Here is a 23,755-nt window from a genome sequence, read left to right as displayed (position 1 = left end):
ATCACATCGAGCAATTTTTTTTGGGCTTCAAGTCTGGTATGAAAATTATTTGAACTTTAATTTCAGACCTTATATATTTTGGCATAAAACTCGTCTAAATTCAAGACTACCCCGACTATTGCGCGGCGATAAAGCCAGAGCTATAAAAAGTCTCGCCAGACTATGTCATAAGGGCCATGGAACACAAAATTTGGCACTAACTTGAAAGTTAGAGCATTAGTCTCGGACCTTGACTCTCGCAATTTAATAAGTTTTGTTTTAAGGATCTGAATAAATAGTCTTAGAATTGAACTGTTTCCAATACATAAACAAGACTGCTCGTTTATCAGATCATGACTGCCCCGTAGAGCCAATGAAAAACTTTTTGAGTAAAAAATGACTGGAAAACTTTCTGATTAACAAAATCGATGTTAAAGATTTTGGTTTAAAAAGTTGAGAAAAAAACGTATGCTTTTTAAAAATATTTAAAAACTTTTTATATCCCCAGTCGCCATGCAAAAGACAAAAGGATAAATTTAACGTCTTTTATTGCACTAATTAGACCAAATAAATTGCCTCATTGTTCGAAAAAAAACGGAAAATTATGCTCGGTGTGGTTTTCTTTTATTTAATCATTTTTCAACGATCGAAAAAATAGTTTTGAACAAAAGTTTTTTATAACCCAATAAAGATATCGATTTCCTGAGCTCAAATGAAAAAAAAATTCACCTCCGATAATTTTTTGTAAAGCTTTGGGGGTTTGAAAATTGGCAAGTTTTCCATGTTCTGGACTAAATTATGCGCGCTTTGAAAAATTTATTCATAATGGTGAGAGTGTAACGCGAATTGCTTACGCGTGGTAAAATATCCCGCACAGCAAAATTGTTTCCAATTGAATTGAGGCCAGCTAGTGGTCTGAATAGTTTCGTACGACTCAAAATGTTACACTTTGCTATATCAAAATCTATTGGTTTTCAATATTTTCTTTTCCCAAAATCTATTTGATTTGAAATAAAGGACAAGCGGAACATTCAGCGCTTTGCCCTAATATAGGAGCAGTCTTGTGGTTCTGACTTTTGTAGCGAAAGTAACAAAATATTTGTGCTCGGGTTGGGTTTTTTCTTCAGACAAATTTCGACTTTTTAACTAGCCATTTTTGACGGAATTTTTAAAATATCATTCGAAAGGTATTGCTGTCCTGAGCTCAAATTTGAAAAGATATTTCACCTGTGATCATTTTTCGTGAAGTTACGGGAGTTTAAAGATTGACATTTTGGCCATTTTGGGACAATTAACGCGCGATATATTTTGCGCTACTAACGCGTAAGCGGAAATTTAATCCGTCTTAAAAATCGTTCCAAATTGGTAAAAGGAAGTGTTTTTGCCGAAATTTATTGGTTAATGGGAGCAAAATCCACCACTTTGTAATTTATATGGCGTGTGGTGGATGATTTTCACAAAAATCTCAACTTAATGAAAATAATTTTTTTCTACATTTAATTTGTTTCTTGTTATTACTGCTCAATAGACCTTAAAAAGCAGTCGGAACATTCAGGGCTTTGCCCTGATACGAGCAGTCTTGTTGTTCCGACTTTCGATACGAAAGTAACGGAATATTTGTGCTCGGGGTGGGTTTTTTTTTCTTCAGACAAATTTCGACTTTTTAACTAGCCATTTTTGACGGAATTTTTTTAATCAATCAAAAGGTATTGTTGTACGGAGCTTAAATTTGAAAAGATATTTCACCTGTGATCATTTTTCGTGAAGTTATGAGGGTTTAAAGATTGTCATTTTGGCCATTTTGACCAATTTGGGACAAATAACGCGCAATATAATTCGCGCTATTAACGCGTAAGCGAGATTTAATCCGTGTTATAAATCGTTCCTAATTGGTTAAACGAAGCTTATTTGCCATAATTGATGTGTTACAAGGAACAAAATCTACCTTTTTGTACTTTATATGGCGTGTGGGGGATGATTTTCAAAAAAATTTTCAAATTAAAAAAAAAAATTCAATTTATTTTATTTCATTTATTTTTCTTTGTGTATTACTGCTGCTCAATAAACCTTAAAAGGCAGTCGGAACATTCAGGGCTTGGCCCTGATACGAGCAGTCTTGTTTCAATTTGGTTTGGTTTATTGCACTGCCCACTCTTCTTATACGAACGCGTTAAATAAATTTCCCAAGTTGGCCAAATTAGCAATTCCAAAACCCCCCAAATTATTCTTGAAGACGATCACATGTAAGTTGTTATTAGTATAAGCTGAAGACAAGCAAACCGTATCCTACAGATGGAAAAAACAAATGTCCTCAAAAAATATTTGGGTACAAGTCAAAATTTGACTGAAAATAGCACCCATCGTTAAAATTCTGTCATTTTCTTCTAAAGTAGGCCCAAAAAAATACAATTGTCAGGTTTTTCTTTTCCAACCATTACTGTTGTTGAACATTTATAAGTTACCTTTACTACCGAACATGTCCAAATTTCAGGGTTCCGCTCAGATACTATGTGCTACCTTTTTTGTAAAAAACGTTTTCAATGTTGAGCCCAATCTTTTTGACTATTCAGGCTCTAATATCACAAACATTTCATAGGAGAATGGATCCGATAAAGGAGCAAGCCCGATGTATGTCGCAATAGTTTCTACCTGGTTTCAGCAATTGATGTCAATTTGTTAAAATCTACTAATCATCCACATTAGTGTTTCTAAAACAGAAGATATTTTTGAAACAATTTTTGACAGACTCAGTTTTCTTATCACTCTGTTCTATATGCACAGCAACAGCAGTAAGACTTCGAGTACCAAAGAAATAGATAGTTTTAAATTTGTGTTCGTTTTTTCCTACACTGAATGTGATTAGTTTTTGGGTGTCTTTCAGTTTTTTCTAAACGTCATTCCGCGCAAAATTGGGACCCTTTCAATTTTGATTCGAACAACAAAAAAAAACGTTTATTAATTTTTCTGTCTCGAGAAAAATTGGTTAAATTTTTTATTTGAGTTCAGCCTGAAAACTTAGTTTTATTTCAGTTAACTTAAATTTTGATCTTTTCAGCGCATTTTAAGTTTTTCATTTTTTTTATGTTTTGAGGAAAATTGGTGTTTATGTACTATTACTATCGAGTATACCATTATTCTAAGCTTTCATTCAGATCCTTTCAACACATAATGTGGCACAATTTTGGGGAAAAAATTGTGCTTTTTTCGACTTTTTTTCCTTATGGTGATCGGAAAATTCTGTGCTACTGACGCAGCAACCGGCTATTCTTGTTTGGAATCTGGTTTATTGTTATTCTACGCAAGTGCAGCATTAGCAATTAAATATATTTTATAAGACAGATTCAAAACTCTTTTAAGAGTGATTGGTTTTGCAAAACCGGTTTTTTTCTGCTATTCTGAAAAACTTGGAATAATAAATGGGTAAACAAATATTTCAACAATTGAAAAGATAGCACCATTTTTTGCTAGATTTAAACATTTCAAGTTTGCTAGTGTGAGTGCAATATGTCACAATGTTCGTGCCTTTTTATGTATACTTTGATAATTGTGGATAAAATTTTCGCATTGAGGCTTTAGCAATTAGAAAAATAGTGTCGAAGCATGATGAGCTGAGTGCGTTAGAAACCGACATCAATTTTTTTTACTAAAGTCAAAAAGCATCAGTCACAGAGCCACTAATTGACCTTATTCTTCAGATTTGTTGTGGAAAACTATATTGAGAAAAGTGAACAAATTACAGTTTTTCATTTTAAACATGGTTTGGACTCACTGTTTTCTTCTTTTTACAGTTATAACTTCATCTTCCGCGGGGGACCCACGAGAAGATTTTCCCCAAAGGCCCGAGCGAAACCTCACATTTTACACATGGATTTTATGCGCAATAGCGAGCGCATATGCTCCGCTACTGAATTTCAAATTTCCTTGTTAAATTGCCTTTCTTAAAATGAAATCGCAAAACATGTCTTCGAAAGCAATTAAAAAATTGTTTACCGATAAAGTTTGCGCCAAAAAATCCCCCTTTTTAATGTCGAGAGCCTCAAATTGAACTAAAATGGTTAAAAGTTTTACTCTAGCTCATCTACCAAAATTTGAAAACCAAAAGCATTGACAGAAAAAGAAGGAAAAAAATTTAACTGTTGCATAAAATTTAGTGAATTTTGATAATTTTAATTTATTCCGTGTATGTACTTAAATATCTTTTTGTTTTTGTCTTTTTATTGCCCAGTGACATTAGTGTATCAAAAATAATTTCGCTCGGCCATCAGAAATGCCTACTTGGAGTACCACCCTTACCTGGTCAACTACTCCTTTGTGGAGGCATACTCCCTCGGTAACCCAGTGGCACCAGTGACCACATTCCTCGGAAGCCGCTACGCTCCTCCGGGCGACGACTGGGAGGAGAGGATGATGGAATGGGAAAATGCTCCCGATGGGTCATACTACACGGCAAGTGTTTGTTTTTTTTTCGCGGCTTAAATCGTTTTTTTTTTAAATTATTTTATTTCCTCAAATGAACTGATATATTTGGTCATTCTTCAATCTTAACAAATTTTCTATGCTTTAATTTTTTAAGTAATCGCTCTCATGAGAAAACATGTGTTAAAAACGGTCCCATTGCTCAAGACTCAACCTCAAGTTACAATAATAGAAAAGGACAACGACAAATGAAAGGTTTTCAAAAGTTGGTTTCGATTGTGGAAGGTCTTGACCATTTGCGGCTTAAGACTATTCTAAAGTATTTCCATAGCTGCTCATTTAGAAACCCGCAGTTTCCTTTCTAAACAATCATTGTACAATATATTTTCCGCACATACAGAAACTGTTTTCTGTTCAGTTCCACGAGTACTCGTACGATGACGAGGGCAATGTGACGTGGGCGATGGTGTACTACGAGAAGACGTGGAGGAAGATCCCCTACATCACCTTCTCCTCCGGCAACGAAGACAGCACAATCACCGCCAGCGTCTACTTCGACAAGCACGACAACCTCACCTCTCAGGTGCAACTCTTGCCCCAGCACCCCTCTCCCTTTATTGGCCCATCAAATTTCAACATATTAATTTTTTTGCAATTCTGGGTTCGCGGCCGTGGTTTTATATCAAGACTATCTCGTTTAAGTTTTGGTGTTTTCAAACATTTCTGACTAAAATTCTTAAAATTAGAAATTTCCAAACTTTCGAGAATGAAATTAAATATTTTCAAACTTTTCTGACAGAGATGCGTCGTTGAATTTTTGGTCACGGAGAGATATTCAGCGCAACTTCGGAATCTATTTTGTTTTCAAAAGGCTAATACTCTTTTCAAAAAATTAATACTCTTGTTATGATCAGTATGGGTTTTTCCCATTAAAAGTGAAACACCAGCCTGGTAACAAAAAGTTATAACAAGGTTTTTGTTTAAGCTTTTGTTATTGAGAATTATAATTTGTTTAATTATGCGGGTCTACTTAACAATCCAACCCCCCCCCCCTCCCATGGTATCTACTGAAGAATCTCCACCGCTATAAATAAATAAAATAAATTAGCACTAGAGCTTATTATTCCGAATTCTAATTTTTGCTGCACTCTGATTGGTCGAAAATTCGACTAACTTTATCTACTTAACAATCTTCCATCCCCTTTGTTGAAAGGGGGAGATTTTTAAGCCGATACCTTTATGCTGCAGTACCTGCTACGTCTGTTCGATGTGTCTGACTCTGACAACGAGGACATCCACCCAATCTTCAATGTGACAGTGGACAGGGCCAATGACTCCAACATAGCAGAGGTGGAGATAGGACCAGTAGAGAAGAACACAGAGTATGTAGTGCAGTACATCGCCATAATCCCAGCTGGCACTGACCGTACGTTATAAATGTCTCAGTTAACTCGGTGACTGGCGGTTGATTGAATATGTACTGCACCACGTACTTTTCTAGTTCAATTTTACAAAGCTTAACCATAAAACGGAGAAATGTTCCAATTTTTGTGCATAAATTTGACTTGCGAAAAAAATATTTTTGTTAAGTAGTTTTCGAACATGTTTGTTGAAGTTTCGAAAACTACAAAACAAGCATTTTTCAGAAGTCAAACTTTGCACAAAAAGTTCGAATATATCTACGTTTTTAAGCTTTATCAAATTGAATTAGAATAGTTCGTGGTGCAGTATCAACCATAGTCAATCAACCGACAGTCACTGAGTTTCAGCCACAAGATCTCTTGGATTTCGCATTTGAGAAAAACTTTATTGAGCCACGTAAAACTTGTTAATTTGATTAATTTAGTCAGAATGTTTCACAGTTAAAATATATCTGAAGATAAAAGAACTTTCCAGGGGCGGATTTAGGGGTGGCAGGGCATGCGCACGCCCCTTTTTTCAGGGATTTGAGCCCTCACCAACCAATGGATCTGCCCTTTGGTATAGTTTTATAACATTCATTTTAGGCCGACTAACCCAAAAGTTGTTCTAAAGGCGCCATTGGCGCCATTATATATTAATTTTGAAGGCCAGAGCGTGCCGAAAAAAACGTAATGTTTCTATGAAAGTTTTCTTAAAAATGCCTACAAACGCCTTTTTTGGCCTGCTTTTTAATAACTTGCCAGCGGCGCAGGAAGTTTGATAAAAAACATGCTTTAGAAGAGCTCAAAAAATCAAATTGCTCGACCTAAAAAAATCTGCAGAATTTTCGAAAAATTTTTGAAAATCCGCCCCCTCCTCGAGAAAAGCCATGATCCGCCTCTAGTTCTTTCATTAATATTAAAAGTTATATGGTTTCATTATTTGCGCGGGTTAGTAGTTCCGACAAAAAAATTGATCGACTTAAAAACTCATTAAGTTGTTTGCCATATAATAAATAGCAGCTGTTGTCGTTCCAGCTCCCCGTCATGTGATGGTGGGTATGCAGTACATCCGATTGTACATTAGAGATGGTTTCTTCATCATTCCCGTCATCTTCCTCGCCCTCGGGCTCCTGGCCGCCATCCCCATTCGAATACACCGGGCTGTGTCCGGAACTAACAAGTAGGTGATATCTTCTGCTATTGTGTTTTGGGTTTAATTTGAAACTCAATTCTTGATTCGGTACCTGCCATTTGCGAGTCTGTTTGTAGTATATTGGACTTTGGGACACTTTTCTAGTTGAATAGAAAAGATTCATTTCCAATTCAATTACTTCTCTATTTAATCTTTTAACTTAACATAGTCTTCAAGTATACCAGTGGTGTTTCATTACTCTCTATTATCAATATATTATATTTTCACAAACATGTAGATTCGAAAAAAAACCATTTGGTTAAACATGCATGCGGCTACTAATTGAATTTAACATAATAAATTGAAAGTCAACAATTACATTGCTATCTAGTAAAAAACGAAGAAATCAGTACTACTATTAAAAACAAAATTGATTGAAAATATAATCTTGGGTATGCATGAAGATCAATATAAAGTAATGGGGAACCAAGAAGCTGCAACGCATAATTTTTTAATCATTGAAGGGATCAAGTGTTTCTTTTCTATTTTGTATTTTGTAAATTAATCTATTTTGAATAAAAACAAGACTGCTCATATCAAGGCGAAGCCCTGAATGTTCCGACTGCCTTTTAAGGTTTATGGAGCAGTAATAACATTAAAAAATTAAATGAAATAAAATGAAACGAATTTTTTTTTCTAAAATTTGAAATTTTTTACAAAAATTATCTCCCCACACGCCATATAAAATTCAAAAGGATAGATTTCATTCCTTGTAACAAATCAATTATGGCAAATAAGCTTCGTTCAACCAATTTGGAACGATTTCTAAGACGGATTAAATCTCCGCTTACGCGTTAATAGCGCGAAGTATATTGCGCGTTAATTGTAATCTTTAAACCCCCATAACTTTATAAAAATGATCACAGGTGACATATTTTTTCAAATTTAAGCTCAGAACAACAATAGTTTTTGAATGATATAAAAAAAATTCCGTCAAAAATGGCTAGTTAAAAAGTCGAAATTTGTCTGAAGAAAAAAAAATCCACCCCGAGCACAAATATTCCGTTACTTTCGTATCAAAAGTCGGAACAAAAACTACAGCCGCATAGTACTGAAAGATTTAGCTAGAATGCACATAGAGTTTCTTCTAAGTTTGGAGTGGTTTTTTTTTCAATGACTAGATTAGAATCTTAACTCGCCCTTCAAATAACTTTCTCAAAAACTTGTATATAGATCTTCATGTTTTTTTTTCAGGAGAAAGTCTTAAGCTTTGCTCTTGCTTCAATTTGATGTTTTCAGGTTTAACTTTTGATTTTTTTAAATTCAGGTCATTTCTTTTGCAAACTCCACTATCAAACAGTGAAGTGTAAGGGTCACTAAAAAAGCAAAGAACGTAGTTCAGATTCTTAAATAGGTCGCAATGAATTTTTTCTCCGTCATGGTCACAAAAGTTATGATTAACTTCTAGTTTCGAAGGTGTAATTGGATCGACTTTCGATACGAAAGTAACGGAATATTTGTGTTCGGGGTGGGTTTTTTTTCTTCTTCAGACAATATTCGACTTTTTAACTAGCCATTTTTGACGGAATTTTTTTATATCATTCAAAAGGTATTATTGTCTTGAGCTTAAATTTGAAAAGATGTTTCACCTATGATCAATTTTCGTAAAGTTATGATGGTTTAAAGATTGCCATTTTGGCCATTTTGACCAATTTGGGACAGTTAACGCGCAATATAATTCGCGCTATTAACGCGTAAGCGAGATTTAGTCCCTCTTATAAATCGTTCCAAATTGGTTGAAAGAAGCACAAGTTCGTACAAGGAACGAAACCTATCTTTTTATATACTTTATATGGCGTGTGGGATGATGATTTTCATTAAAAAATATCAAATTTTAGAAAAAAAAATTTCATTTTATTTTATTTCATTTAATTTTTTTTGATGTATTACTGCTGCTCAATAAACCTTAAAATACAGTCGAAACATTCAGGGCTTCGCCCTGATACGAGCAGCCTTGTTTAGTTTTCAGATTTGTCAGCGAAATAAAAAACTTTACCTTTTGGTCATTTTTTCTCAATATGAGTAATTTTATCAAAAAAAGTCAATGATAATTTGTTCTCGATTTTCAAAGAGCTGTAAAAACATATATTTTTAGATTGGAATTTTGAACTTAAAATTTTGAACATAGTAGCCCAGATTCTTAGCTTCCTAAGAGGAACATTCAGTTCAGCTCTTCAACTTCTTGGTGCTTCAGTAGAAAGTTCCGGCATCAAGAACATCTCTTGAACGAGTTTTGATTGAAGTGTCAAATATCGCCTCAGCAGAAAAAGAATTGCTGATTGCAAAGCAAGTAGCATAGATTATTTAGATTGTTCAGAATTTAAGTCTTACTTGACACTGAGACAGGATTTATTACAGTTTTTCTTCAATTTATTCAAATTAGAACCAATTGCGCTTTCATTGATTACACTTGACTCCTTAAAAGTTTTCGTTGAGGCTTCTAAAAATAAACAAAAAACCCCCTACGCCATATTTATTTCCCGTCTACTCGTGGCTGGGTCAAAGCGAGTTTTTTTTATTTAGCACTGTCAGATATTTTCAAATGGCACGATTATCGATATATCAAAGTTTTTCCTACATTTCAAGAAGCTGGAGTTAAAACAGCAGCATGTTAACGAAAAAAACTTTTTTTTTCAATATTTGAAAATGAAAAATTGTCTTGACTTTGAAAATCAAAAGATGCCTTTGAAATTTTCTCACTTGACTGTAGCTATTTTTTTAAAAACCATTTCATCAAATCTGTTTAATTTTATCATTAAATTCAAAAAATTAGTAATCGTAATTCAAAAAGACTCATTTGTTTTTTTCCAGAGAATCAGTTACCCTTTCCATTTTATTTTTTTTAACGTTCAAATCGAATAAAAACAAAAATAATGATAAATTTTTTCAATCCAGTATTTTCTGCTCAATGTGCTCTCTAATTCATTAAAATTTACATTTTTTAATTGAAAGTTGTGGCAAGGGCTGATTTAAAGAGGTGGGGTTGGGCGATCGCTTTTTCATTAGCGATTCGACCTCCTGACCACCCAAAGGATTCCCTATTTGATGCTATTGGACAACATCCACTTTTGGCCGATCTATATTAAAACTTTTCTAAATGCGCCTTTAGTAACAAGATATGCAAAATAGGGCGAGCACGCGAAAAAAAAACACGATTTTTGGAGGTCAAATCCTTGTGCAAAAGAAACAACATTTTGGGCTCATTTTCAAAACTTCTTGAGAGGGGAGGGGGGCGTACATATTTGAAAAAACTGAAAAATATTTCTGATTTTGATGTTATCATTTTATTGTAAAAAAACTACTTTGGCTATTTTTAAGGACAATCGGATTTTTCAGGGCAGTCTTATTTAAACAGAGTCATTGATGAAACGTACTTAATCAAAACACTATATTGGTATATATTTTTTTTTCAAAATTTAAAAGTTGAAAGAAATTGAACTAAATGCAATTTTTAGCGGTTTTTTATTCCTTGGCCAAATTCACACCATCCATTAGTTTATTGGTATTTATAAAGTATTCTTCGCACAGTGGAGGAAGTCATGGTAACCTTTTATGTGTCTAGGAGCAAGGCAGGGCGTACTCGCACTCGGATGAACAGACAGGGCACTGCCGACAACGAGGACAAAGGAGCAGGTGGCATGTCAGGGGGAGCACGCAAATGGTAACGCTAAAAACGCTAAAAATAGCGTTGCAGCATTTTTTTTAAAAAAAGTTAACGCCGTTTCAGAAGAAAATAAGAATAAGCTTCTTTTTATTGCTAAGAAAAAAGTAAGAATGAGGCTCTAATGTCGACGACAGCGTGATGATTCAAAAAATGTTAAAATTGATGAAGCATTTCAGTTTTTGTTCAAGTGTTGAATTTAGGACCCAAGATTTAATTGAATTGTTAAAGGAAACACGCGCAGATGAGTTGCGGTGTTTTGTTGCCCTTGAAGTTTTTCATTAGATGAGAACCTTGACAGTAATCATCAACTTTCTCTGCTTGTATCCTAAATTAATAACATTCCGCTAAAATTTAGCGCCAACTATTTATGTGGTGGTGAAAAAAAAAATTTCTAATTTTTGTATGCAATTTTCTATTCAAAATGTCGTAGAAATTCTGAAATTTGGGCTCATAATTATGATCAAGGCACCAGTTCAACGACCTGCCTTCGAACCCAGTCGCCACTCACAAGTTCAAAGACTATGTTAAGGAGACCAATGATAAAGACCTCAAGGCAGAGTACAAGGAGTGCAAAGATGTGGGCACCAACGCTTCTGTCAGTTTCGCCCACAAGAACCCAAAGGTACGGTACTTTAAGGCTCCTTGAGACCAAGAACCAATGGGGGTTCAAATTTGAATTTTATGAGATAAAAATTTATGAAACTGTTGTCTCTTTTCTACACAATTTGCCTCCTTTTTCTGTGTTCATCTTTCGTTTTGATTATAGAGAATCATATATGATTTATTACGAACTCATAGATTTACATCGACAATTCATCCATCGAAAATTGCCATTTTAACGAGGACTTTTGATGATTAATTGATGATTCTGCGATGAGATTCGTTGTCAACTCTTATGAAAAACTTATGAAAACGAATGATTTACCGAAGATTCAGCGATGATAACTTCGATTAAAAATCGGGGTTATCCACCTCACCCTCCCACGTCAATTTCCTCCCCTTTCCACACTAACACCCCATTCTTGTCCATGTCAACTATCAACCCCGTCCACCTTCACCCCCTCGCTCCGTCTTCTATTAGTTATAATGATAGTTTAAAATATTATCAGACACAAATAAAAATACATCTGAGCTCAAATACGTCATGTTTTGAATTCAAACCTCTTGAACTTCATTTGGAAAGAGCCCAAATGACTAGGAAGACTGTTGTTCCTCGATAAAAAACGTTTTTTAATGATCTGCTAACCTGATCAGGACAACCGCTACTTGAACATCATCCCCTACAACCACAGCAGAGTGCCCCTCTACCCCCAGTCGGCTGGCCCCATGCCCAAGGACCAGGAGGCGCCCCAGTACATCAATGCCAGCTACGTGCCAGGCGAGAGGTCTCTAAAGGAATTCATCGCCACACAGGTCAGCTGCTTATATCTGAAAAAAAAACTGTGAAATGAATTTTTGCTTCGAAGCAGAAACAATATACAGTATCAATCCCCCAAGAAAACGTCACTATAGTGCAAAGTTGATTGATTTTAATCCAGAAATAAACAAAAAACAAGGATAGTCGGTTGCTGTGCAAATAGCACAGAATTTTCTGACAATATTCATTAAAAAAACCAAAAAAGTGCGTTTTTTGTTTATTTTCTTTAAATTAGTGTTAGTTTTAGTGCGTGGTGTGATTTGAGAACTATACAATTGCGTAGAAACTTAGTGAATTAGACACCGACAACATTTGTCTTAAAAAAGAATTAATTTTTTTTATAGAAAAAACCTTTATTGCCAAGGAAGCACTAGATTATAAACCAAAACACGTTTTTTTTATAGTGTAGAATTAAGTTTTTCTAGACTAAAATACTAAAAGAAAGTCAAATTTTAAGTAGCAATCAATACCCGATCGCTTTACTCGCTCGAAGTCGAAAATTTTGAACCCGTTTTACTCTGCTCTCGGAAAACCCTGAAAAGTTTTTAATGTCATTTGATTCACGACTGAAAGGACTTTAATTTGGTATATCACTCGACCCATTTCGTTGATATTTGTGGTACTTGATTTTGCGTAGAAAACAAAAAAAAACAAAACTACAACACACCCGAATACGAAATTCATCCCCGTTTTCAATGGTCGGAACAATTACAAAAATAAATCGATCCCAAAAAAACGCAACAAAAAGTAATTTGACCGAGTCATAAGCTACGATTTCATTATGTAGTTTGAAAATTTAGGATATTATTGAAGTATTTTGTCTGTTGGCAAATTAAATGATTATTTTGATCAAATAAGTCGCCATGAATAGGCTTTACCTTCTTTTTTTCCGCCTATATGTAGCGACTGTTATTTACTCAAGATAATTGTTTTCATTCCCATCCAGGGTCCCAAGAAGGACACGACTGTCGCCTTCTGGGCCATGGTCATGCAATCTGACTCCACATGCATTGTATGTCTCACCAATCTGCAAGAGAAAGACACTGCTGGAAGGATGAGACCGAAATGTGTGAAGTACTGGCCAGATGCGGGGAAGCCACTGAAGCTGACAAAGTATTTCGTGATCAAGAACGAGGGAGAAGTGAACAAAGGACCTTATGTGGTCAGAAACATCAACTGTATTCAGAGGGGTGAGTTGGTTGCTCATTTCAATTAGTCGCACATCTGATTCACAATCTTACATCATCATCTTAAATCATCAGCTTAACAAAAAAACTGTTAAAACAGATCTCATGATTTGTAATTAAAATTATACAATTGTCTCGTTTTTATTCCATCGCTTGAAAACGTTTCAGACAAGGAGGTGCACGTGAAAATGTTCCACTTCACTGCGTGGCCGGACAAGGGAGTGCCGAAGAAATATGACGAATTCGTCACTTTCCTCGAGGACAGTCGGGAACACGGCAAGCAGAGTGACACGCCCATCATAGTACACTGCTCCGCTGGAGTCGGCAGAACAGGTGTGAGACTTACACGCGAAAGGTTGTTTCAAGTTTCAGACGTTGAATCAAGTTTCAGTTCCTATTTTGAGACATCCATATGTGGCGACGGCCCTAAAGTTTTCGACTTTGGCCCCAAGATATATTAATTTTTTTTTGGGGGGGGGGGGCGACAAAAAAGCGCAATTTTTTGGTCAAAGTTTTCCAAAAAGTGCCTAAAACGCCTTTTTTGGCCTGTTTTTTCAAAATTTTGCATGGGCGCAGAAAATTTTACCGAAACAGGGTCTTTTTAGTGCTTTATGACAGCTCGTAAAATCAATTTGGTCAACCTAAAAAAACTTGAAAATCCGATCCCCTCGAGAAAATCTTAGATCCGCCCTTGGATAGTTGGTTGCTGAGCAAGTAGCATAAAATTTTCTAGCCAAATTCTCATAAAAACAAATTAAAATTTCTTTTATGTTTTTTTTTCGAATTACTGTTGTTTTTCTCATGTGTGGTGTGATGAAATGATCTGAAGAAAAACCTGAAATTTAGGTATACTCGACAGTTACAGTGAAATAGGCAAATCGGGCAAAAGTTTTACGGTCAAAAAATGACTAGAACAAAAACAAAAACTAGTTTTTTTAGTTTTTCAATAAATACGTAGTAAGCCTGCTCGCTTGCCTTAATCGCTCGAAAATAGACTTAACAATCGATAATTACTAGGATCTAGGATTTTCTCGAGGGGGGGGGGCAAATTTCGAAAATTTTGACGACCTTTTTTTAGGTCGAACAAATTGATTTTCCGAGCTGTCCTAAAGCATTATAAAGACACTGTTTTGGCCAAGTCTTCTGCGCACAGGCAAAATTTTGAAAAAACAGGTCAAAAAAAGACGTTTTTGGACAATTTTTGGAAAATTTTGACAATAAAAACTGCTTTTTTTGGCGCGCGCTCCCCCCCAAAATTAAAATTACTATATACTGGCGCCAAAGGCGCCTTTAGAAAAAATTTAGGTTCGGTCGACCAAAAATGGATTTTCTGAAAAGTACCAAAGTGGGGACCCTTTGGGTCGGCAGTGGGTCGAATCAATCCCTGAGGGGAAGGGCGTCCGCCCCCCCCCCTAATTCCGCTATGGCACTTAGGTGCAGTATCTAAAGCACAAGCTTGATTGATCACCATTAGACAATTTCTGTCTGTTTTTAGGCGTCCTGTTAAAAAAAAATTTCTATTTTATCATTTCATTTGAAAATATTCATATTACTATAGTTTGATAACTGCAAAAAAAATCGAATTAATGTTTTATTTTAAATGAGCTGTGTTTGTTTTAGCGATTGATCATTCCTCTTCTATAACGCCATTTTTTAGTATAATTTTGGGTTTTCAAATCCCGTCTAGTATAAGAAATGACCTTTACTTTGAAACAAAAACAAATCATTTCTTTTAATTTTTTTGCTCAATTATAATAAATTTGTTTCAAGTAGTGCAATAATCCAATAATATAGAGATTTTATCACTGATAGAGCACCAACTTGAGCCAGCGCAGAAGGTAATTCAACCTGTGAATTTTCTATTAAATACTGTCTTATATGGACCTGATTGTTTAATCTAAGTAACATTTATACTGAAAAAATATTTAATAATTTTATAGAAAAAGAAAATAAATTCCAAAATCTTTCAGTTCCTTTATTATGCATCAATTGACAGATTTTTAAAGTAGTATTTACTAGCAAAGAAAAGTAGTAAAAAAACACAATTTTCAGACTTGAAAATTGTATTTCATATTATTTGCTTTATTTTAGTTAGTACGACGTTTTTTTTGGTGTAAAATTTCTTTAATAATATTGATATTGAAATTAATTAGAGAATTATATAGAGTCCGTATTCGCACAGATATTAATTTTTTGTTATTTTGCGTTAATTTTTTTTTGTTGTAAGTGATTTTATTCTTCTAGTGGTTTGTCTAATTCTTGTTTTGAAATGAAATTATTTACGTTGTCATTTTCATGTTCTCGTCTTATTATTTTAGAGAGTAATTTCAGCAGTTCGCATACGTGTAATTCATTGTTTGATTTTATAATGATTTTTGAGTACTTTCAAATTTAAAATGGCCGGAAATGTTTGCAGTTATCAAAATAAGGATACTGTTATTAACGTTTCAAATTGCTGAACTAGACATTGGATCTAGAATTTTTTCGAGGGGGGCGATTTTCAAAAAATTTTCGAAAAAATTTGATAAACTCCTCGTTTTTTGGGTCGACCAAATGGATTTATTCCGAGCGTTCCCAAAACAGTATAAAGACTCTATTTTGACCAAAAATTTTGCAGCACAGGCAATTTGTTGAAAAACAGGTCAAAATGCCGGAAACTGTTGGCAAACAATGCGTTTTTTTTTGGCGCTCGTTTTCCTTCAAAATTAGTAAATATTGGCCACAAAGGCGCCTTCAGAAAAATTTTAGGGTTGGTTGGCCTAAAAATGGATGTCAGAAAGCAATACCAAAGGGGGGATTCTTCGATTGGCGAGGGTGTTGAACCCCTGAGGGAGTGGGGGAGGCGTCCGCCCACGCCCCCCCCCCATTCTTGATCCTCCCCTGAATGGAGCCTCTGTTAAGGTTAAAAACTCTGCTCGGATGCTACTTATAGTGCATGCGGTAAATCCATATAACATTTCTAAAAATCAACTGATATCGTGTGTTCTTCTCAGGGTGTTACATCATCCTGTATCGAGTGAAGGACCAGCTGGATAAGAACCCAGCAGAGATAGACATCCAGAGACTGACCTCCGAGTCCAGACACAGCAGGATGGAGATGGTGCAGACATTTCAGGTAGAAAACACCTCATAAATATTAGTCTAGGTTGAAATTTTGAGGTCAAGGACAGAAGGAATGCAAAATAGTTCGGCACCAATGTTTGAGGTGGAAGACGATAGGTCCCGCATGTCAAAAAACACCAAAGAAAAAACAATTCCCTTGTGAAATGCACGAGAGGCTTTTTCTTCTCTGGTTTGCATTTGAGAGTTGGATTGCACCATTGCTAGCTTACGTTTGTCCTCACTATTATTGTTTGTCACATGAAAATGTGCCGAATTGTAAGTGATATGCTTCACGCCCGAAAGCAAAGATCTTCATGAAGCTATAGACGAAAACTTTCCAATATAAATTTCTGAATATAGCGATCAAAGCAGGAAAGTTTTAAATTTTTTTTTATAATTACCGTTACAAAAACGCAAACTTTTTTTTGTCAACTGTATAACAACATGCACTAAGAAACACTGGTTAAAATTATAAGTAAGATAAAATTAAAAGTTAGATTAGAAAGACAAAGTAAGATAAATAAGATAAGATAAAAATTATAACTGGTTAAAGTAAGTTTCCAAGTAAGTACAAACAAATACACTTAAAAGAATGTCAACGGGTTTTAGCCTGTCGAGGATTTTAGCCTGTCAAAGGTATATGAAAAAGATCATATGCTCAAGTGCGGGTGCGGATCTAGGATTTTCTCGAGGGGGGCGGATTTTCAAAAACTTTTCAAAAATTTTGTCGACTATTTTTAAGGTCGACCGAATTGATTTTTTGAGCTCTCCCTAAGCATTGTTTTAACCCTGTTTTTAAAAAGTTTTCAGCGACGCAGGCAGAGTTTTGAAAAAACAGTCCAAAAAGGCGTTGTTAGGCATTTTTTGGAAAAAGTTGACAAAAAAAATTGCGTTTTTTTTGGGCGCGCGCGCCCCCTCAAAAATAGTATTTATTGGCGCCAAAGGCGCCTTTAGAAAATTGTAGGGTCGGTCGGCTAAAAATGGATTTCTTGAAAAGTACCAAAAGGGGGACCCTTTGGGTCGGCAGGGTGTCGAATCCCTGAGGGGAGGGGGAACATCCGCAACCCCCCTAAGTCCGCCCTGCTCAAGTTTTCTCTTTCAATAGACGGAACCAGCTCATTTGTCGTATCATCGTCGTACGCGGAGCTCAACGTAAAACTAAGGTCTATTCAGTGATCAACACTGAATGGCTTTGACTTAAGTTTAGTAACAAAATATATAATTACAGATAACGATATGCGTCCCAAGGTTAGTGTGCAGCGAGGTTAACATTGATTTCTGCACATGCAGTATGTGCTGTAGCACACTCCCCTTGGGACAACTAAATTTTATGTAGCTTACATATAAAATTTAAAATAACTGAGTTTTTGTACTCAGTTTAATCAGTTTTTGATCAGATTTTGGTTTCCTGCAGGTGTTTCGCGTTTCAATTTTCCTCTGGCTTGTCTTGTTTCTCTGCCAATTTGTCTTCAAAGTTTAGGGGGACCCCCCATGAAGCATTCCAGGTGTTTGTATTATCCAGTGCTTCGCTTCGAAATTTTCGTCGAAAAAGATATTTTTCAAGCAATCCGAGTTTCGTCTCCACTGGCTTGTTTACATCAGTTCTGAACGTTGCCAATTTGAGCCGCCTTATTGAGATCTGTTATATCTTGTTGTGATGTAATGAGTTTAACTGAGTGTTTTACAGGGTTTCCATATCGACTGGGACCTTTGTTTTTGTTCTGCCTTTCGCTGCGTCTCACGGTTACGTCGCTTTCGCCTGATTCGTCTGAGAAACCCGGGTGTGCGTTGTTGCCTTCATCGAGATGACAGTTTGTTTATTTCTTCTTGTTCGTCTGCTGTGTCTTTCTGACTTACTGCCGCTGCAGTTTTTTGTTTTCTCGCCTCTTGACACGTTGGTTTTTTGTCCTTTTTCTGGCTCCTTTTGGTTCCGAGCTAATTGCGCTTACTAACACTGGTCCGGCATTGTTGGGTTTGGCCCTCTTTTCTGCCAAATTCAGGCCTCCGTTTACCTCTATGTCTTTAGATGCTACATTTTGTTGGCTATCTTGGTATAGCGCCGCTGCATTCTCTATTTCCGATCTCTTTTGGATTTCAGGCATTTCTTCTGAATCGCTGTTTGTTTTTCTTGTCCCGCCGTCTTTTTTCTTTGATTTTGATTTGGTTTCGTCTCCATGAGGGCTTCTTCTAAATTGATCTTCTTTCGGGCTTTTCTCTCTGAAGTCACTGGTGTCAAAACTTGATTCGGCGATATCGCTCTTTCTGTAAATTGCCCCCGCAGCTGTTTTTACTGTGTGTGGAGTTTACTGTCTTTCACTGTTGTCATTTGCTCCTGATATAGTTTTTCCAATCACTTTTTCTAGTGTATTATTTGGCCGTGGTTCGAGAACCATAATTTCAAAGTCATCTTAGGAATTCTTCTTCTGAACTAGAAAGTTCTTCCGTAGTCTCGTTTACTTGATTCGAGCGGCACATTTTTGCAAAGTGGTTTTGCTTATTGCAGCTTTTGCATGTTTTCCCCATAGCTGGACAACTTTCAAGTGTCCTTTGCCGAATGTTTTGCCACATTTGGTGCATGGTTTTTGGTCGGTTCGGGTTTTTGTGGTTTTGTTGTCATTTCATTTATTTTTGAATTGATCCATATTCGACCTCCTGTAGTTCTGGTTTTTATTCCCCACTGCCATTATTGGATCTTGTTTTGTTTTGATTTGGGGCTCAGAGAACTGGAGAACATTTGAGCTTCCTATTACCAATTTTTGGAACGCTTGTGTTGTTTGCTTGCTTTGTTCACATTTGATAGCTCGTTTGAGTACTTCGTCTGGTGTGAACGTTTCGAACGTTAGGTTATCTTGAAGTGCAGTATTTTTCAATCGGGATATGAATAGATCTCGGACCAGTTCTTCTTCCAATCCACCCATTTTGGCCGTGGCTGCGTGTGCAGTTAGCGCCGCATGGAAAAACTCCAGGATCTCTCCGGATTCTTGTGCTCCAGTGAATAATCTATATCGCTCATACATGATGTTTTTCGTTTTTTCAAATGATATCTTGGCCAATCTCACCATGTTCCTGAACTCAAGTTTTGATGTTTCGATGTGTGGATTTTTCTGCTCGAATTTCTTTCTACCTTCTGTGCCCAGCACCAGGAATAAACGAGACGTAAGCCGTCTCTGGACTTCATTGTAGAACACATTATGTCCGACTTTAGGTCCGCGTTTCCTCCTTTCTTGGTTTTCGAGTATTACTTTGTCTCTCGCTAGTCTATCTCTCGCTTCCCGGTCTGCTACTGCCTGTGCATCTTCGGTTGTTCCCGGAGTTGCTGGAAGAGGCGTTAGTTCATCAATAACTTCTTTTGGTTCTTCTAGTAATATCTCAGGATTCACATTTTCTTTCACCATCACTGCTAGCATAAATTGGTCCAACCAAATTTTAAAATTCCACGGTGCATCCGAACTAGCTGATGTCCAGAAAACTGGGATAACCATGTCCGCTCGGTTTTCCTGTCCCATGAATCCTGCTGGCTGCGCCATGTGGTAAGGTGATGTAATGCTGTAAGCTCAATTGAAAATGTATATAGTTTCAAGAGTTAATTTAGATCCAAAACTAAGTTTTATCTTTCAATAGACGGCTCCGTGAACCAGCTTTTTTGTCGTATCATCGTCGTACGCGGAGCTCAACGTAAAACTAAGGTCTATTCAGTGATCAACACTGAATGTCCTTGACTTAAGTTTAGTAACAATATATATAATTACAGATAACGATATGCGTCCCAAGGTTAGTGTGCAGCGAGGTTAACAATGGTTACTGCACATGCAGTATGTGCTGTACCACACCAATTACGAAAAAGAAAATAGCGCAAAAAAACATGATCAGTTTCTACTTTCCAAAAAATTACCCATTGGCCCAGTTTTCTAAAATTAATTTCAAATAAAAAGCCAGAAAACAAAAAAATTTTAACTTGATATATTTCTCTGTGGAACAATGTTGTAAAAGTTACAATTTTTTCGGCGTCTTTGAGTTTGAATATTTTTTTCCAAATTTACAGTTTTTTTGACTAATTGAGGGCATATATTTTTTCTTTGAAGTTCGAAAGTTTTTTTTGTTTCCTTGCGTTCATTGAAACTTATCCAACTATATATTGGCTATGTTATACGTTTTGATAGATTTTCAAATATTGTTTTCTAACCTAGTCATCAAAATGAGTTCTGATTTCGAAAAAAAACGTGTTATTTTCTGAGCAATACAAATGGCTGCATGCCGTGGTGGCCTTCATGATCAAAAAGTACAAAACGAGGGGAAAACCGAGAGGAGCCGATGGAGACGAGGGAGAGGACGAGGGCCAGGCAGGAGACAAAGACCAGCTGGGAGAAGGGGGAGCGGACAAGGTGAAAACCTTCTGTAGAAGTTCATTGATTGAAACGGATGATTGCCTTATAAAATAAATACAATTGTCAATCCAATTAATTTCTTGTTTAAAAACTGAAATACTTTATTAAAAGAGAGACTATGTATAGGCTAAAAGTTATACCAAAAAGCACATTAAAGCTTTTGTAAGACTATCGAAATTGCCAAACTAATCCAAACATGCCTAGCCGATCTTTCATTTCGACAATTGAAAAATGCACAGAAGCGCCACGAGCAACGCTTTGAAAATGAAAAATTTTTGCCTAATTAAAAATTTTCTTCAATACTTTTTAGGATGGAGACGACAAGGGAGACAAAAAGAAGGGTAAGAAGGAGAAAAAGAGCAAACTGGGCAAAAAGTCCAAGAAGGGGGGCAAGGGGGACGACAAAGACAAAGACAAAGGGGCTGAGGACGACTTCGGGGATGGTGCTAGCAAGGATGGGGAGGACAAGGAAAACAGTGAGATGGTTTTATACTTCTTATCTATGAATTTTCAACCGATAGGTAACATGCTCAGATGAAGGGAAAGCGGGGCTATTCGATCCTACGAAAAGGTTCGCGAAGTTGCGCAATCGATTTAGCGAGAAAACTTGAACAAAATTTCTGTTCAGAAGATGGCTCGGCTGCGCCTGATGACAGCAAAGCAGGAGACGAAACAGCTGCCGGCGACGAAGAGGGATCACAAATGGAAGACGACAAAGACAAAGACAAGGACGAGGATGAAGAGGACAAAAAGAAGAGCGGCGGCTTTTCCGGGGGCTTCGGGAAGGGCAAGAAGAGTGGGGAGGACGGCGATGGAAAGGGGGCTGATGACTTGGATAAGAAAGACGGAGACGATGCAGATGCACCCAAGGACGGCGAGGATGATGCAGGTAGAGCTTTAGGTCCAAAGTCAAAAAAAGTTTCTGTGAAATAATCATCTACTGATATTGAAGAACAGGAAATTAAATCAGTAGATGTAAGAGGAAAGGGAAGAAGGCACCCCCCACAGGAATTGAACAATCACACCAACCAAAGGGTCCCCCATGGTACTGTTTCATGTCGTCAATTTTTGGCCAAAAAATAGTTTTTCGAAAGTTTAAGAAAGTTTTTTTTTGCTTTTTGGTCAAACTTTTCCAAAATGGCCAAAAATTTGAGTGCGGTGCAGAATTTTTTGCCTTTATATTGTTTAAAAAAGGTTAAAAAATCAATTTGGTCGATTAAAAAACAGGTTGACGATAAAAAATCTGCCCTCATGCAAAAATCCGCACATGGGTTAATGAGGAATACCGATTGTGACATCTACTTTTGCTGTATATTGAATAAAGTTATAAGTAAACCTGATGTAGAACTAGTTTTCGTAAAAAACAAAATGTCGAACCATTTTTACTTTAAGAGTTAAACTCAGAACTTCAAAAGAAAAGTTCAACAAAATTAGTAGCAAAAAAATTGAATAAGAAGCATGCTGACGAGAAACTTTATTTCATCTGTTGGTTTGTTACTTTTTTCAAGGAGATGATGGTGGACCTCCGAAGGATGACATTCCGGATGACCTGGATGACGGGACGGAGGGGGCCTCGATGCCAGAGAGTGACGTCGAAGATCCGGCCGAGTTCGAGCGAGAGAAAGACGACGACAAAGAGGGTAACGGTAAGAATGCTATTATTATGTAGTAACTTATGCCATAATTCTTATTACTTAATTATTTATGTCCTAACCTTTTTTTTAAATTGCTTTTTCATGCTATCACTATTTTTTTGCAATAGCTTATGTCATAACTGTTCATGCTAAAAATTATGCCGTAACTTTTTTTTCGAAGTTGCTTTGATCGAAATAAGTGAAATTCGTTGGTAAAACTGTTGTTTATGCAATTGGGATTGCTGTTTTATGATGACTAACAACTTTTTAAGTGAATCAACTTTGCTTAAATAAATAGTCCTTTTCGCACGAAAAAAGCATCTTAGGAGTCGGTATTACTAAAAAACTTAGAATCGGCTTTGGCAAACTCCAGAAGCAATATGATGAAAATTGAAAAAGTTTTGAAGATCGGAATTATTTGGCCCATGTTTCAGATGACCTTGACCAGAACACGATGATGTCACGTGGCTTCACCCCGGAAGAGGAGGATCTGATGGACGAGCAGTCGGCTGACCCGGGAGGGGAAGGGGCAGGGGCCTCGAATGAGATCAGCGCCTTCGAGTCCACCACGAAGCCATCTTTGGGAACATCGGCTGGAGACAAGAAGAAAAGCAGAAAGAGGACCAAGCCATCCAAGAGTTAGTTTTGCAGAAGTTCTTATACCATTTGTTTGCACTCTCCGAACACTCCGTAAACTCATTCTCTTCTCATCATCCAATAATGATTAAGTTAGAGCATGATATACAAGGCGTATTAGTACGTTCTGTATGTTCACGTTCCCTTTTTATTCCTCTCGAGCAATTGCAATAGGGGGGGGGGGGGGGATAGTTAACAAGGTACAAAACTCGTATACTGTTTAATTCTCTCTTTACAGGGGGGATTCGTTACATTCGTTTCAAAGGTACCATAGGGGGCAAATAGTTATTAAGATCAATAAAACTTTCCTGTTAAAGTTTTCAAATACATTTTTCAATTTGAAAAAAATCATTTGAAAATACTTGCACTAGTTAATGAGATCGGAACAACCTAAGTTTCTTTCGCAAAAACCAGGCACGCTTTTTCAATCTTTTTAATAAAAAAGTAATAAAAATTAAATTTCATGTCGAAAAAAATTGTTTCAGTAAAAGAAGAGAAATAACAGATCAAACTGCTACAATTTCTGGCTGGCTGACTGCAGTTTCATGAAAAAAATCACCAAGATGTATTCACTTTGTTTTCATCTTGATTTGCCGTTTTGATGTCAAATAGAAAAGTGTTGCTGATTATCAAATGAAATATTTCTTTACAAATTGATTAATCAAATCTTTATTATCAACTTGCGGGATTAAAGTAGCAGGCTGTCCAAAAAAGCCAAAAAGACTGTTCGTATCAGGGCA

General features: G+C 36.4%; 2 protein-coding genes across 2 annotated transcripts in view; one reads left to right on the top strand and one right to left on the bottom strand.

Moving 5' to 3' along the window:
* LOC134852192 (GTP:AMP phosphotransferase AK3, mitochondrial-like) overlaps positions 1-248 on the bottom strand; it is a 40,378-nt gene extending 40,130 nt beyond the window's left edge. Inside the window, exon 1 of the mRNA XM_063868502.1 lies at positions 242-248. The gene's annotated coding sequence lies outside the window, so the exon portion shown is untranslated. The remainder of the gene's footprint in view (positions 1-241) is intronic.
* Positions 249-804: 556 nt separating this feature from the next.
* On the top strand, positions 805-23,581 carry LOC134851955 (phosphatidylinositol phosphatase PTPRQ-like). Its single transcript, XM_063868229.1, has 17 exons — positions 805-815; positions 4,245-4,425; positions 4,814-4,978; positions 5,644-5,821; positions 6,834-6,978; positions 10,553-10,651; positions 11,120-11,276; positions 11,909-12,067; positions 13,018-13,261; positions 13,427-13,591; positions 16,252-16,373; positions 20,596-20,742; positions 21,056-21,221; positions 21,374-21,634; positions 22,254-22,391; positions 22,814-23,017; positions 23,501-23,581. The coding sequence occupies exons 1-17, from the start codon at positions 805-807 to the stop codon at positions 23,515-23,517; spliced, it is 2,559 nt and encodes an 852-aa protein (XP_063724299.1). The 3' UTR covers positions 23,518-23,581.
* The last annotated feature ends 174 nt before the right edge of the window (positions 23,582-23,755 follow it).

This window comes from Symsagittifera roscoffensis, chromosome 7 (assembly GCF_963678635.1).
Source record: "Symsagittifera roscoffensis chromosome 7, txSymRosc1.1, whole genome shotgun sequence".
Classification (NCBI taxonomy): Eukaryota; Metazoa; Xenacoelomorpha; order Acoela; family Convolutidae; genus Symsagittifera; species Symsagittifera roscoffensis.
The sequence above is the reverse complement of the archived record's forward strand: the minus strand, read 5'-3'. Positions and strand labels throughout refer to the sequence as shown.

Bases quoted from the DNA above. Each gene is read 5' to 3' on its own strand.
- LOC134851955 (XM_063868229.1), top strand. The intron at 10,652-11,119 runs GTAACGCTAAAA...ATTATGATCAAG, and splicing joins TCAGGGGGAGCACGCAAATG to GCACCAGTTCAACGACCTGC. The intron at 13,262-13,426 runs GTGAGTTGGTTG...AAAACGTTTCAG, and splicing joins CATCAACTGTATTCAGAGGG to ACAAGGAGGTGCACGTGAAA.